The sequence below is a fragment of the Sinohyriopsis cumingii genome, chromosome 12, assembly GCF_028554795.1.
Source record: "Sinohyriopsis cumingii isolate HCF-2022 chromosome 12, ASM2855479v2, whole genome shotgun sequence".
Lineage (NCBI taxonomy): Eukaryota > Metazoa > Mollusca > Bivalvia > Unionida > Unionidae > Sinohyriopsis > Sinohyriopsis cumingii.
In genome coordinates this window covers 39,510,891-39,526,960 of record NC_142972.1, presented here as the reverse complement: position 1 = coordinate 39,526,960, position 16,070 = coordinate 39,510,891, and the positions used below count along the sequence as shown (strand labels likewise).

General features: G+C 34.2%; 1 protein-coding gene across 1 annotated transcript; it reads right to left on the bottom strand.

The window, feature by feature from the left end:
* Positions 1–12,266: 12,266 nt before the first annotated feature.
* On the bottom strand, positions 12,267–15,627 carry LOC149786295 (BTB/POZ domain-containing protein 6-B-like). The gene is made up of 3 exons (XM_089975921.1): positions 15,478–15,627; positions 13,886–14,124; positions 12,267–13,392 (listed from the first exon to the last, which is right to left on the bottom strand). Exons 1-3 carry the CDS (start codon positions 15,625–15,627, stop codon positions 12,267–12,269), a joined length of 1,515 nt encoding a protein of 504 aa, XP_089832047.1.
* Positions 15,628–16,070: the final 443 nt, after the last annotated feature.

Sequence of the window (16,070 nt, the reverse complement as noted above, 5' to 3'; positions counted from 1 at the left end):
ATTTGTTTACATGATATACATGTCAGTTTAGATTTAGAATCTTAAGTAAGGGCAGAATGGTGACAAACGATCCTTTCCAGTTCCTACAGAATCTTATGCATCGGCAGAATGGGGATAAACGGTCATTTCCAGTTCCTACAGAATCCTATGAACGGACACAGTGAGGACAAAAAGTAATTTTCAGTTCCTACAGAATCCTATGAACGGACACAGTGAGGACAAAAAGTAATTTTCAGTTCCTACATAACCTTATGAACGGACACAGTGAGGACAAAAAGTAATTTTCAGTTCCTACAGAATCCTATGAACGGACACAGTGAGGACAAAAAGTAATTTTCAGTTCCTACAGAATCCTATGAACGGACACAGTGAGGACAAAAAGTAATTTTCAGTTCCTATCCAAGTAACATCAGAGGAGCAGCATTTCTTTTAAAAAATAATATTGAAATTAAGATAAATTGCATTAAAAGGGGTACGGAAGGCAGTTATTTGAAAATGATTGTTACAAAAATCTCGTAACGCCTATCAACAGGTATCATGGTTTTACCGCTCACTCAAAATGACTTAAACGTGTCTAGTTTGAAATATCAAACACCTCTTAGTATCTACATTGATCAATACTTCAGCTGGAGTTCATATATTGATCACTTACTTGCAATGTTCGTCCAAATAATACCTTTCTTAAAATTCGAAATTTCTACCTCCTCAGTTAATTGAACTTCAGAGTTTGATCAGACCGACTTGGTAGTTTATAGTGATGAAAAGCACTGGGGCATTAGTACATTGTAATACATCAGTGCATTAGTACATTGTAATACACCGGTGCATTAGTACATTGTGATACATCAGTACATTAGTACATTGTAATACATCAGTGCATTTGTACATTGTAATACATCAGTTAACACTTAGTACATTGTATTACATCAGTGCATTAGTACATTATAATACATCAGCTAACACTTGGTACATTGTAATACATCAGTGCATTAGTACACTGGAATACATCAGTGCATTAGTACATTGCAATACATCAGTTAACACTTAGTACATTGTAATACATCAGCGCATTAGTACATTATAATACATCAGTTAACACTTGGTACATTGTTATATATCAGTGCATTAATACACTGTAATACATCAGTGCATTAGTACATTGTAATACATCAGTTAACACTTAGTACATTGTAATACATCAGTGCATTAGTACATTGTAATACATCAGTGCATTAGTACATTGTAATACATCAGTTCACACTTAGTACACTGCAATACATCAGTGTATTAGTACATTGTAATACATCAGTTAACACTTAGTACACTGTAATACATCAGTGCATTAGTACATTATAATACATCGGTTAACACTTGGTACATTGTAATACATCAGTGCATTAGTACACTGTAATACATCAGTGCATTAGTACATTATAATATATCAGCTAACACTTAGTACATTGTATTACATCAGTGCCTTATTACATTGCAATACAGCAGTGCATTAGTACATTATAATACATCAGTTAATACTTAATACATTGTAATACATCAGTGCATTAGTACATTGTAATACATCAGTGCATTAGTACATTGTAATACATCAGTTCACACTTAGTACATTGCAATACATCAGTGCATTAGTACATTATAATACATCAGTTAACACTTGGTACATTTTTATACATCAGTGCATTAGTACACTGTAATACATCAGTGCATTAGTACATTATAATACATCAGCTAACACTTAGTACATTGTATTACATCAGTGCCTTATTACATTGCAATACATCAGTGCATTAGTACATTGCAATACATCAGTGCATTAGTACATTATAATGCATCAGTTAACACTTAGTACATTGTAATACATCAGTGTATTAGTACATTGTAATACATCAGTTAACACTTAGTACATTGTAATACATCAGTGCATTAGTACATTGTAATACATCAGTGCATTAGTACATTGTAATACATCAGTTCACACTTAGTACATTGTAATACATCAGTTAACTCTTAGTACATTGTAATAAAGTATCACATTTATGACAAGCTAGTTTACAATTTGTTTTATCTTGTGCTAAATTATTATTAACTCTTTCGACAATACTATTAGATTTTACTTTTTTATATTCTAAAATTGTTGTTTCGAATAATTTACGTATATAGCATGTATTGTTTTCAGAATACTGTAGTTTAAAGCAAGCCAGATCTATAAAATCATCCCCTACTGGTATACGGGCCTTTGTATCCATTTTAATCTAAAAATATAACACAAGATGAATGCAGGGAATATACGTTCTGTTGCTGGATGTCTGAATATTTGTATGTTTCCCAGATGGTTGTACGTGCTAATACTGTCCGTTTATACTATTTGTCGACTATGGGAAATTGTAATCGAATAATGTAATGTATTTCCTTATAAATAATGTTTTCTTAAAATTAGTTTGACTGGCACAATATTTTGTTGTCGCAAAGAATGGTATCATTTCCAACCGTGTCTCTTATTTTTATAACTATGTTTTGTAACAGTTCATACTTATATTTTTTGTAAACCGTTTATATGTTGTTATCTTTCAATATCGTGCAAATAATTATTGATTTGAAGTTTAAAATATTTCTCTTTAATGTTATCTTGTGTCCAATCGGTAAATAGGTTGTCAGTTGCTACACCTAGAAGAGTGATACAATTTTTGTTACTGTTCTAATCTCATACATTAAATATTTAAATAAAGGGCAGAGTTGCACATTTGAGCCATGCAGATCAACTCTTGACTATAAAATTGACAACAGAAGAATGCTAGATTGAATCTTTGATTGTGAAGTATTTATAAATCACGATACGTGCATAGGCTCAGATCACCACGTTATCTGCAACACATTTACCTTTGCGACTGCAAAGTATTGTAATCTTCGTTTTCCCACAATTCCATCTGCACGTTTGTCTGAATGTGGAAACTAGCAGTCAACTTGATGTAGATCGACTATTAAAATCAGATTTGTGAATCAATTCCCAAAGAGCCCAAACAAATAGAAAACATTCGTAGTAAAGTAATTTCTGTAATGAGAGATGCTAGCCTTTAAAGATTGGTCGCATGAACGTGTATCTAACAATAAAGCTCGATACTTTCAGAAAAAAGTGGATAGAAAATGAAAGACCGCGAGGGCTTGACTTAGAATTTTACAAGCAATATAAAACTGCAAAAAGGGAGCTTAAAAGGAATACTCCAAAGTCTGCGATGCAGGCCCTTGAAGAAACAATCTTCAGAGACTTTGATGAAGCAGCCGAATTAGACGTTACACCTTTTTTTGAAGCTGTACAACACTCAAAGTAACAAGGGTAATTATTCCAAAATGTTTTGAATCAATATATAACGGCGAATTAGAGTCTGCTCTGACGAGATAATTCAACTGTTTGCTAAATACTTTTCTAAATTGTTGGTTAAACTAGTCAAAAAATAGCTTCTGTTATAAAACAGCTAAAACTCTGACAAGCCCCGGGCAATGACGGTATTTAAATGAACATTTACAAACTTATTGCAAAGTGCTTATTCGATAGATGGCCTAGATGGTGTAATTATCATATATATATATATATATATATCGACATAAATCGGTATCCTCACAATATATATATATATATTGTGAGGATGCCAATTTATGTCGATCTCTGAAGAGCACATTACTTTTGGCCAGAGAACAATTAATTAAATTAATTAATTAAATTTATGGGGACAGGCGCCTGTTAAATCGTTATACTGCAATCATTTCTAATGTCTGTGTCGGGAGAGGAAGTGATTCATAATTAAGCCTTCATTTACTTAGCCATTAGACGACTAGAATGGGGACGTTTAACTTCGATTTCATATCGGAACTGTCAGAATTGAAATTCTCCAGAACAGTTATTAGGGAAAGTAGAGGTCAGGCTGACCCCTATTTTGGCGTCTAGTTATAAAAGGCGGTAAATGTATTTCACCCTGATTGGTTACGCTAAATAAGGGGCGTGTTTCCTACACGAAATGCCTTGGGTTTTAAATATTCACCCCATCGAAAAATCTAATCAGTCTGCATTTTTCCTGCAAGAATGAAACTATAAGAGACTCCGAGAGTAAATTTGGAAGAAATTCTCTCGCAAAACATTTATCAAAAGGGGCTGGATATCCGGAAAGTCAACGGACACAATTCTGGCGGTATAAGCGAACAAAGCTTAAAGCACGAAGTATTTGCGTCAATTTCATACAATTTGTTGATACCAATATTATGACTTGCATAAATTTATTTGCCTATATTTGCATGAATTTATTTGATTAAATTCGTAGATCAACTGTCTTTATATGAGTATAACTGTGTTTGGGTTCATCTGAATTCATACAATAATCTTCTTTATGTAAGTTTGACGAATAGGTTGACGTTGTCATCTTGTTTAAATAGGAATTGGGTATTCTAAGATTTCTTTTGTTGTTGTTGTTGTTGTTGTGGGGTTTAACGCCATTTTTCAGCACACGATAGGCTATACATGGCGGCCAGTATTAATGGTGGAGGAAGAACCCGGGAAAACACCGGAAAGAACCACCGACCCACGAGAAGATACTGGCAAGCTTTCTCACATATCCACATTGGCTGAATCCTAGACTCGAACCGCCGCAGACAGAGGTGAGATGGCAGTGATCCGTAACGAAGAGCGCTTTAGACCACTCGGCCACTCGGGGCCCCCTCTAAGATTTCATGCATTACTTTAGTTGATATGAGTTACGATAATCCGTTTGTATTCACCGATCTTATATGATTTCACGTATGATAAAGACTTGAAAATAGCGTAGTTAAGCCATCTGGTGAATTGTATTCATTCATTTGTGTGATTGAGACGAGAATGGAACTGTTATGTCTCGTGTGCTGTTAATGTGAGTCAGGATCGAATAGCCATTAGGAAGTACATTAATCTTATGAAACTAGATTTGTTTATGGTCTGCCATGTTTAGCTGACCAGATAGCCTTGGTATCTGTCTGAATTCCGATAGAACGATATCTGACCATAACGAGAGGGGAGTAATGATTGATTCCCAGTAGAATAACCGATAGAAAATTTAGGTTGCTTCTCTGTTTATTTTAGTAAGGGAAATAGCTCCACTGACGTATACAGTGACGTATCCACTGACATATCCACGTACCTACTGATACAATCTACGTATCTACATGCTTGAGTATCCACCTACCCACATAGAGTTTGAGGGCCTGAAAGAGTCGAAACAGTAGGGAGGTTAGAGGAGAAAAACAAAAGAGCGGAGGGACCGAGAGGAACAACTACCGTGACGTTGGAGTGAACTGGAATGAAAAGGTTTTGAAGTTGTACAAGGCAATAACTTCGATCGCTCACTCGATTATATGATGAACTAATTCTATCATTTAAAACAGATCGGCTATTTATATAAATATATTTGTGTTTGAAATTCGGTGAAAGATTTATTTAAAAAAGAAGTGTATCTTTCTAATGTAATGTGTTATCACAATTGTTTATGTAATTGATTAAATTGTTGTTTTCATATACCGGGGCTCGTGTCATTCTGTTCTATATATCTGCTCAGATCTCTATGTATTCCATCTATACGTTTCACACTTTATATTACCATTTACTCGATCCGGGCTATAACACCGAGGGCGATCATCTACTAGATAACTATATCCGAATAAAGCGGACATCTTGTAGGAAGGTACAAGCCTTCAATTACACCCCCCTCCAGGTGGGCTATAGCAGTGGTTTCATAAGGATTTTGAGTAGCATAACATCTTTCAATTTACACGAAGCTATTTTTTCCACTTTAGAACTAGGATCAAGAATGTCAGGTATTCGAAAGGCCTTTGACAATGTGAATTACGCCGGACCTTTCCTAAAACTCAGAAAAGACGCCATTCAAGGAAAGATTTTACGTGTAATAAAGGAATCATACTCAAAGCAATGTTTTAATTAATGGATCAAAATCCGAATCTTTTCCAATAAAACAGAATGGTGTTTTATCAACATTACGATATCTTGTTTACATTAATAATATTTACAAGAATTACAAGAGTCCGAATTAGAATGTTGGGTCTACTCGATGTCCAAATCCAGCACTAGCATATTGATAAGACTATGCTAGCAAACGCACCAATCTATTTGCAAAATGTAACAGGTACTCTCCAAAATAAAACTTAACCTTCAATATTAGTAAAAGCTGTGTATTAGTTTCTAATCAGAATATACAAACAACAGTTTAACTGAAAAATAGGCAATTGTTCAATACCTATTTTAAATGAAACCAAACATGTTTGAATTCATGTTAGCTCCAATACCAAATGTTTGACAAAAGTAGATCAGGGTTGTATTAAAGGCAGAAAATCATTTTATTGTACAACAGTAATAATGACGTGCACAATAATTAAGAATCATAGGGTTGCACAGGAGTGAGCCTTACTTTATAAAATAAATTCAGTGCTCGCATACGAGAATCCTCTCTGTTATTTGTATATCAGCAATGCATTAAGTTTGTTGTTCTTTTCGTATGCTTAAATCATTATCTCTGAAAATAGGAAATAAACATTGATAATTTATAGGTTGTTTATCGAATTGTCGCCGTTTGCCAAATTATTTTAACAGTTAACAGTATTCAATATCTATAAAATAACTAGCATTAACTTTTTTCGCGTCTTCCTATGTTAATGGTGTCATGGTATATTTGTAGTGGCCAGATAACGGACTAAGTATTAGCTGTCTCTCAGTTTGTAACGCAGAATGGCTATATAAGACAACAGACTATTAGAGTAAACAAATTTTGCAATTGGAGTTTTTCTATTAGATAACAAGCAAAAAAGCTATCACACAGAATGTGAAAAATCTTAATTTGGACAGAGTTTTAACATAAATCAGGCTAAGTTATTTACCTTGATACATGATATATATATATATATATATATATATATATATATATATATATATATATATATATATATATATATATATATATATATATATATATACACTTATTAAAATAATTAATAGAAAAGAGTGAGACGCAACAAGCTTTGTAAAATTCAACAAATAATTTATTTGTCAATAATACAAGGTAAAAATTTTCAGAAAGGAACTTACAGTATTGTGAATTAAATCCCAAAGAATCATAAAATTCCTAACTTAAGTAAAAAAAATATTTAAAATTCTGAATAAATTTTAGCGATATTCCAAAATAAATAATCCAACGCTGGAAGTGTTGATTTGCCTGTCGTGGCCCGTGATGTGGTGTTATGCCATGAGTCTTTCGTTGAATCACAATAATCAGTCCAAGAATACCTATTTATTTGAAATCTCAGTCTAAATCTCAGTTAATGTCTCTTTCCACGAGCTTAATTATGGAACACTTTGTAGTTGCAGTGAATGAATAATTTAAATAAATAAATTCCAGTCCAAAATGAATTATTGGACACAACAATTATTCTGCATCAAGATCTTATAGCACGAATAAATAATTTATAGGAAAAAAAAAAAGATTATATAGTCCTGTACTTGACCTAAGGTCACAATTAACATTAAAAAAAATACTATTACCCAATAGCAAATGTTTTTTTTGAAGGTTCCAAATGTTTACAAGATAAAATCTTAGTTATAATTAGAAAGTCTCTTACTAAAATGATAATAAACCATGATAAACACAATGTCTTTGACTCAGACCAAGAGGAATATGTTTACTCCTATTAATAATAATCTTAATATTCGACACATACCAATAAAGAAAATATTTGTTATATATTAGTTGTTTACAGAATAAAAAATAAACAATGATTCAGGTCAGGTAGACAATGAATTTGATTGTGGACAAGGTCAAGCCCCAAATACAATTATCCATAGGATATCAGCAAGAAAAAAAATGGCAAGCAATGCCAAAGTAATTAATTAAGAATTTAACGTTGTTTTTTCTGAGTTTATCGTGGTATAAGCTGTCAGTTGCCGACTCACACAGCAAATAACGCCCGAGAAAACAACGCTAAACTCTTATAATTGAAATTTCATTTATTCATTATGTTAGTTAAAAAACAGAAATCTTTACTGAGCGTATTAATACATGTTTGGGGTTTTCTGTTACGTAGCTATTTATAGCACTTAGGATAGTCCTGCTTTGTCGTAATAAAGTCATCATGATACCTGTCCTTCAACCAATGAAAACCAAATTTATTCAATTATTTGTAAAAAAAAATGTTAGAATGTTTTTATCCTTTAATGCTTACTTCGTGTCTGCCTTCACTGGCAGTGTTTGTATTATGCTGTACACGTGACTCTATTTATAGAAGTGGGTATTCTTAGAAAAGTAGTTCTCCTTACAGTTCATACAGAAATAAACGCAATTCATTTTGATCACGTGGTAACATCCTGACCAATGGAAAAGTTACTTTCCTTTACACGCTACTGGCATTGCAATTATTCCACAATGGATGTAAGCCTAATGTGACTTGGTTGAAAAGTGTCAACCCACGCAAGGAAATACATATAACTTTTTCCAATCTATTTTGTTGGTATAGTAATTGCTGGTCTTGAGAGAAACGTTATATTTGATCTACGTGAACACTGATATGAATACTGACACCTCGATGAGATGATCCGCCATCAGTGTATCTGCGATGCAAGTGTCCTAAATTCGCTCAGTCCCTAATTTCGTTAATGTTCTAGAAATAGTTGTCGCGTCACTGTTTGCAAACAAAATTAATCAATGTACCCTACATAATTTGCGACAACATCTGCAATGTGGTCTGACAGCATCTTTAGATATTGATGGATTTTATCTGTCATGGTTATTAAGCATAGCAGCGGTCGGTATATTTGGTAGAGGAATGAAACAGGTATGAAATGTCCGGTATGAAAATAAACTTGTTGCGAAGTAAATGTATCCGTTTATTGTTAGAAGAGCAAATAATACATTTTATTATATATTTTCCCCGAAGAGCGACAACTTGTAAAAGGATGAAGCAGGGCTGGGATTGGAAAAATATTCCGTGAAGGAGACCTTTTTTTTTTACACTGTAATTGACCGTCGATAGAATACGACTCCTACTCCTACACATAAAGTCCAAAAATGAATTTAACAGGATGATGCGCGCTTATAAACGAAAATTGTGTTGTTCCTAAATGGAACTAATTTCACCATGTAACTTCAACGAGTAATAAACCAAAACCTCTGTATGATTCTCTCTCAATGTATAGAATTTGTACAAAATACAAATAATACATGTGTTATTCACAAGTAAGATATATGTATTATTAATTTTCATTAGTATAGAGATATCGAATTATTAATTTAATTACGTGATTTTGAATAATATTGATTCAAAATGGAACATGTGTATCTCGTGGTGGCCTTTGACAAACAAGATGTATTTCCAGTTTCAAATCTCTCGTCAAATGGTCGAAGAACCATCATGCAAGGTCCGCCACTGCAAGTCTAATGAACCGTTGTTCCCAAAGCTTTCGTCCCTCACGGTGAGTAATTCAATACCCCACTCTGAGTCAACGTCATCATCGACCCCAACATCCAGGTTATAGGAAACCCCACACAATTTCACGACTCCTTATCAAACTGCTAAAATGATGCAATAACTGAATCGTGTAGTACACGGGACACTGATCAGTGCGAAAACCATAATATTTATTTCGCACGCATATAAATTGGCTTCATTACACACATGTATTTGATCGGAACTATTGTACGAGATTATTATAACTACAATAACCACTTTCGTATATGAATCTATCCAACAAGAATAGTTTGGACTATAAGAACTTAGACATTACTCGTCATTTCATGCAGGCAACGTACAACTGCATTCAGATTGTTCAGTTATAATAATGGCTAACTTGAAGTAGACTATAGTCTATCTGATAATTATAGGTTACTATGGGAAAATATGAACGAGTTTTTCGGATGGAATACTGCACGACCTTGGGAGTGCAGTATATCCATCCAACAAAACGAGTATATGCTCATTTTCTTATTCTACCTAATGCTTAATTATATTAACAAAATACACCACAAGAAACAAAGTAACTGAATGTATGCTGTATTCCAAACTAAATACACAATTCCAGATTCATCATTACACAACAACAACATTATAAATGCGCACATAACTCCGCCCAGATAAATTTGAACATAGTCGCGCGCTAGACATGACTTTCGAAAGAAAATGGCGTGTCTAGTTAAAATTGAAATTTAGAGTCATATTGTGAATGAATGCGCATTGCAACAACTTTTCCATCTGATCTGGAATGAATATATATATATATATATATATATATATATATATATATATATATATATATATATATATATATATATATATATATATATATATATATATATGTGACAATTCCACATGAAATACATCGGATTGAAGAAGCGAGCGAGAAGAGTGTTGACATCTGCAAATGTGTTTCTGTTTCTGTAACTGAATGTTTGAAATCATAATGTGGGAAAAATATGAAGTCTTTCAATTGCAGTTATCAAAAAGACGCTATGGAATTTAATGCTTATTTCATTTTGAGTGCAGTAAGGAGGATGTAATTGCACCTATATTCGAAATTACAGTACAATTTCGAAATGTGTTGTCAAGATTGAGAACCTATGACATGGCTCATGTAATTCGGATTTGCAGAACTAAGAAAGTACATTTTGAGAACATTCAGGATGTAAAACTGTAAATATATTTTATTGCCATTCTTATTACCAGCTAAAGAAGACAGTGTATGCCTTGTCACTTGCATATTATTTGGAAGGACCCTTTCTGGCGTCTACTGTATAGCTAGTCTAAATCAGAAACATTGTATCAAAAAGGTTAACGCGGAATGTACCAAATCAGCAGGTATGTAACAGTCCACGAAATATCTGTTTTACTTCATTCAGAAACAAATTTAATCAACCAAAACGTAATGCGCCTACTACACGAGTGTACATGATTTGTTTACAAATCAAAAGTGCTAGCGTCTGCGTTTATTGTTTACAATAGAAAGTAGTTCCTTTATGAGTGCAATATGAAGTTGCGCGCGAGTTCAGTATCGTAAAATATTGAACGATTCTGACAATGAAAAGTTAACAGAGAAAAAATGAGCACATAATAACATGGCATTATGCAACATAAATTTGACTCTCCGTTAAGTTTAGAATAGATTCTCAAATTTTAAAATATATAAAACATTGTTATCTAATAAAAAGGATAGCAAGAAAGAATACTATTTTATATTTCACATATACTTACAGTTGAAGATTGATTCCGTAAAGTGGACAGCTTCGTGACAAAACTCTTTATATTGTGATTATACATGGAAAATTTATTTTCTACGTACCTTGATTGTGGTGAAAATCCACAACCAGAGAACTCAAGATAATCGGGTTTCTTACTGTACGAACTTTGCGCATGCATCAATAGGTAAAAAGAACTCATTATTTTAAATAGCTAAGGCTGAAAATAGACCACCTTTTCTACAATTTCATTTGCATATAATGCGTAGCATTCTACCACAGTTCCGGAACAATACTGACAAGTGATAATAAATCTTCTAACAATATCGTTGTGTCTATTTTCTTTTTTGCTGTTAATGAAACTGAGACTTATTCACAAAGGGGGTAATTGTTATCAAAGAGGACAACTTGATTTTATTTGCTAGGACTTTGCGGTAGATAATAAAGGAAAATGTTAACTGCTTCTTTGCAATTTACATTTGCAAACCATTAAAAACAAACACATTCATCTTGTATTCATCCAAATATGACTAAAATTAAACGAGCCTGGACATTAAAAACAGGACCTTCTCACTCCTCAATCCCGCGGTTGTCTTTAAGTCATCTGCAATCAATCTGCCATGGACAATTGTTGCATGCAATTTTAAATGTTGCCCGTTAAAAATGGTACTAAGACATAAAAATGACACAACTGCAACACAGAAATGAGAAGAAGGGCCAGTTCATATGATCCAGATTCACTGAGAACTGATAATTGAAGGACCATGGTGTAGAATAATATTCAAAATCTTTGCATTTGTGACATATTCACCGTGACACTGAAAACCAATCAACCCGATGAAATTAAGGAACACCTTTTAAATCTGGTCCAAATATAGTGAGAATATAATGCGATTAAAATACGTGCAGCTGTCACTAAAGCAGAATGTGTGATTACAGTCCTTATTTGATTGAATAGTAATAGATAAAGGATCGAGCACGTCTGGCGGCTTTCGAGTGAAATCATTACACTAGACTATAGAGAAGACCTGGAATTTGCCCCATTGTAATATCTGTGCCACTGGAGCTACGATTGCTGTTGATGAAGACAAATTTTATTCCGTTCACTTCGACAGTATCCTTCCCTTTCACACCTCTGTATGAGGCTCCACCACTTATGAGAATCTCGACTGTGACTACCGTGTTACTTGGAACCCTGATGGCAGAGAGCAAAGTGACGTCGTAAATCTTCTGGTGGACATTAGTGGAAATCGTCAACTGATTCTTCCCAAGTATTCTTTTCATGTCATCAGTGATAGACAAAGTTACTTTGTACGTATCCTCTGCTCGTGCTGGACCGAATATAATTGCACCGTGGAGATATATAGATGTGGAGCATTTGAAAGAAATGGCGTCTGTACCTATATTTCTCCACTCACCGGAGGTATCGTCAAAACGGTGTACTCTTTGAATGGAAAAGACTCCAGAGAATGCATTATTGGCTACAGCCATGCGATTTGGTTTCATAAATGTCTTTTCTTTTTGAGCCGCTTCTGATACTGGTATATGTTGGTCTGATATGCGAGAATTCGTATTGAAATGCTTCAGTGGTACGGGGTTATACTTTCCATGGTAATACTGAAACAGGGCTATCTTTTCATCATCCGTCAGAAGTTTGCCGGTGGACAGCCTTTCGGTAACATACTTAATATTCATTACAGGAAAGCGTATGACAAAGATAAGGTCTCCAAGAACCATTCGTCTGTTTTTGTCATCTGGTTGTATTTTCTGCCGAGCACATTCAGCGTCAGCCCATCTCAGCAATGTCTCAAATACTAAAATCTCGTCGGCTCTCAGGTTGTCTGGTTTCATCACATTTTCTACACATTTGCTGCAAAGATTAGTGAATCCTCTGCTTATCAAAACATCTACAGCATTTACATGTATGAACTTCAAGCATCTATCATAAACAGCGTCTTCTTCATATTCATGAGCAGTTTCGAGTATGCGGCAGACGTTTTCTGAGTACATCTCGCCTTGCAAGTACGACAAAGCCTCATGTAAGACGCTTCTAAGGTTGAACTTCTTGGCAGCATACAGGACAGAGTACGCTTTGTTTGTGTCTATGTTAATCCTTTCGCCGTATAAGTAACTGGAATAGATGTGAAGGACAGCATAAGAACCGTTTTGAGAAGATAATTATATGTCCTGAAAGAATCTAATTTGATATGCAAATGATACAGATCAAATTGCTATATTGCAAAGTGAAGTTGCGTCAACATACAATAACAATGAATTGGACACAGTAGGCTTAAACGTTTGTTTCTACATCCAGAAGATCATCATGATGTGGTACATACAAGTGTCAAAGAGTCCCATCTTTATCAATTAGAAACTTGTGCTGAGATCCTTTAGAATAAGAAAAAATATTTCTGACTAGCTAGATGTCTGTGAGTCACTGAAATGTAGCAGGGATTATTGCCACTTTTCCTATGTTTGATTACAAACAATTGTTGGGTTTTGCTAACTTAGTGTACAAAGTTACGAATGTAATAGCTGGATTTAATAAATAAAGTATGTAGCCACCATTTACGGAAATGTTTAGTAAATACGTTCCAGATGAATAATTTAGGATTCAATATTACCTTAAAATTTCCCGCATGTCTTTAGGATCAACATCTGGAAAATAGAGGACGGCGGGATGGTCATTCAGACGATTGCTCAGCATTTTGTAAAATTCGGAACTGCGGCTCATCAGCATGTATTTATGCGCACGTATCGCAGTTTTAGGTTCTCCAACTATAATGACAACGTCACATGCGATTTCGTATGTCAGCATGTACATATTAGTATGCGCTAGAGATTGACCCTCCTGCCAGGTGTGCTGCAGAGAAAAAAAATATACTAGTATTTCCATTTGCGAAAGGCAGAAGTTCCGTACCAATGGTGTGGTTGGTCGAAAAAGTAATGTTTTGGTTACCAAGCTGTTCATCATGAAAATATTTTAGTGCTTGTATTAATATCACACTGTCCTGAAGTAGACCAGCAAGTTGTTCTCCACCTTTTTTTTTTTTGTTTGACTGGCGGCGGAGACTAACGTTGTTCTGCACCAGTCGTGCTGAGACGTCCGAGCTATGTCACCTCGGATGATCGAACAGCGCGCTATTAATTAATAAATTTATTTAGACTAACCTTTGTATCCAGACGGTAAGTATAATCCCTCTTCTAATGATCCACAGCGTTAAATCCTTTAGAACACACACTTTTTTAGTATAAATCCCTGTCAGAACAGAACACCTGTGTATTCATCGGCTGTTGACCTCAGATTTGAATTACCCACGCATGCGTGTAAAGCAGCATCACCACAAGGTAAGAGTAACGCGTGAAAACCGTCTAGCGAGGCGTAGATCACTAGGAATTTACTGATGCTTGGGTGGGAACTGTGTCGTTACGGCAGAAATTTAGGCGATAGACAGAGAGACTTCATGTCAGAAATGTGAGATAGAGTGAATGATAAATAAATTATAAAACGACCACAGACTGTATTCAGATGTGAAAATATGCTACACAATAATAATAATAATAATAATGTATTATTATTACTAGAGGTAGTATCTTCAATCATATTTAATAACATTTACAATGGTATAAATGGATTTTATGACATACTACATACATATCTACATATTAATACTTTACATTACTTATAAGAAGAACATGATTATTATGATGAATATTATTAATATCATTTGCAATGTTATTTATGAATACATACATTACTTAACATTACTTATAACATGATTAGCATGATGAACTTTATTAATAACATTTACAATGGTATTAATGAATACATACATGCATACATACATACATACATACATACATACATACATACATACATTACTTATAACATGATTAGTATGATGAACTTTATTAATAACATTTACAATGGTATTTATGAATACAAACATACATGCATACATACATATATACGTCTGTTATAATTTTACACCATAACTTATAACATATGGATAATGTTATATTTTAATCAAAAACAATAGTTTCTTCTTCCCTTCTGACCACTGCATTGACAAGTGTTGCAACAATTTACACAACAGTTACATTTGCCGCAAGAGCATATATTGCAACTTCCCGCGGAACATTCTTTTAGGCCAGCGGGAAGTTTATCCATTTCGGGGATCCACAATGCCTCAATAATTTTTCTTCTTAAACAGACTTGACGATTTTTCGCAACTTCTATCATGTTTTCATCTGTTGTTGTCTTCATCATGCTTGTCATGTAAGGTAGGAGACAAGCATAACCTTTTCTCCCATCTGTGGCACATCTCCCATCTCTTGCCAATAGCTCAGAATGCTCTTTGGGCATCCCCAAAGAATAACGATATCTACATTGCTGATTTGGATCCCATTCCGAATGCTACCGTAGCAACAAGACAGCGAATTATGCTTTCGGGTCTTCGAAATCCCTTGATAATTCTGTCCCGTGTCTCCTTATCCGTGGAAGAATGATACATTTCAATACTGACTATAAATCATAGTACAGTGAATCACGGACATATATTAAACACAGCATTTAATTAGTTTCTTAAATTTCACACCATAAATAGGCTATACTATTTGCTGGAACAATGTTGGTCGACAATTAAAGGCAAAGCATCATACTAGGAACCATGGCAACAAGTACATGATTTGGGCCTTAGCATATATAGCAAAGAACAGAATAAACAACATAATGTACAAGGAGGCCTCTGATGTGAGAAGAGCTGTAGATCTACCAATGTCCACTTATTTTCCTTCTCGAGAGGAGAT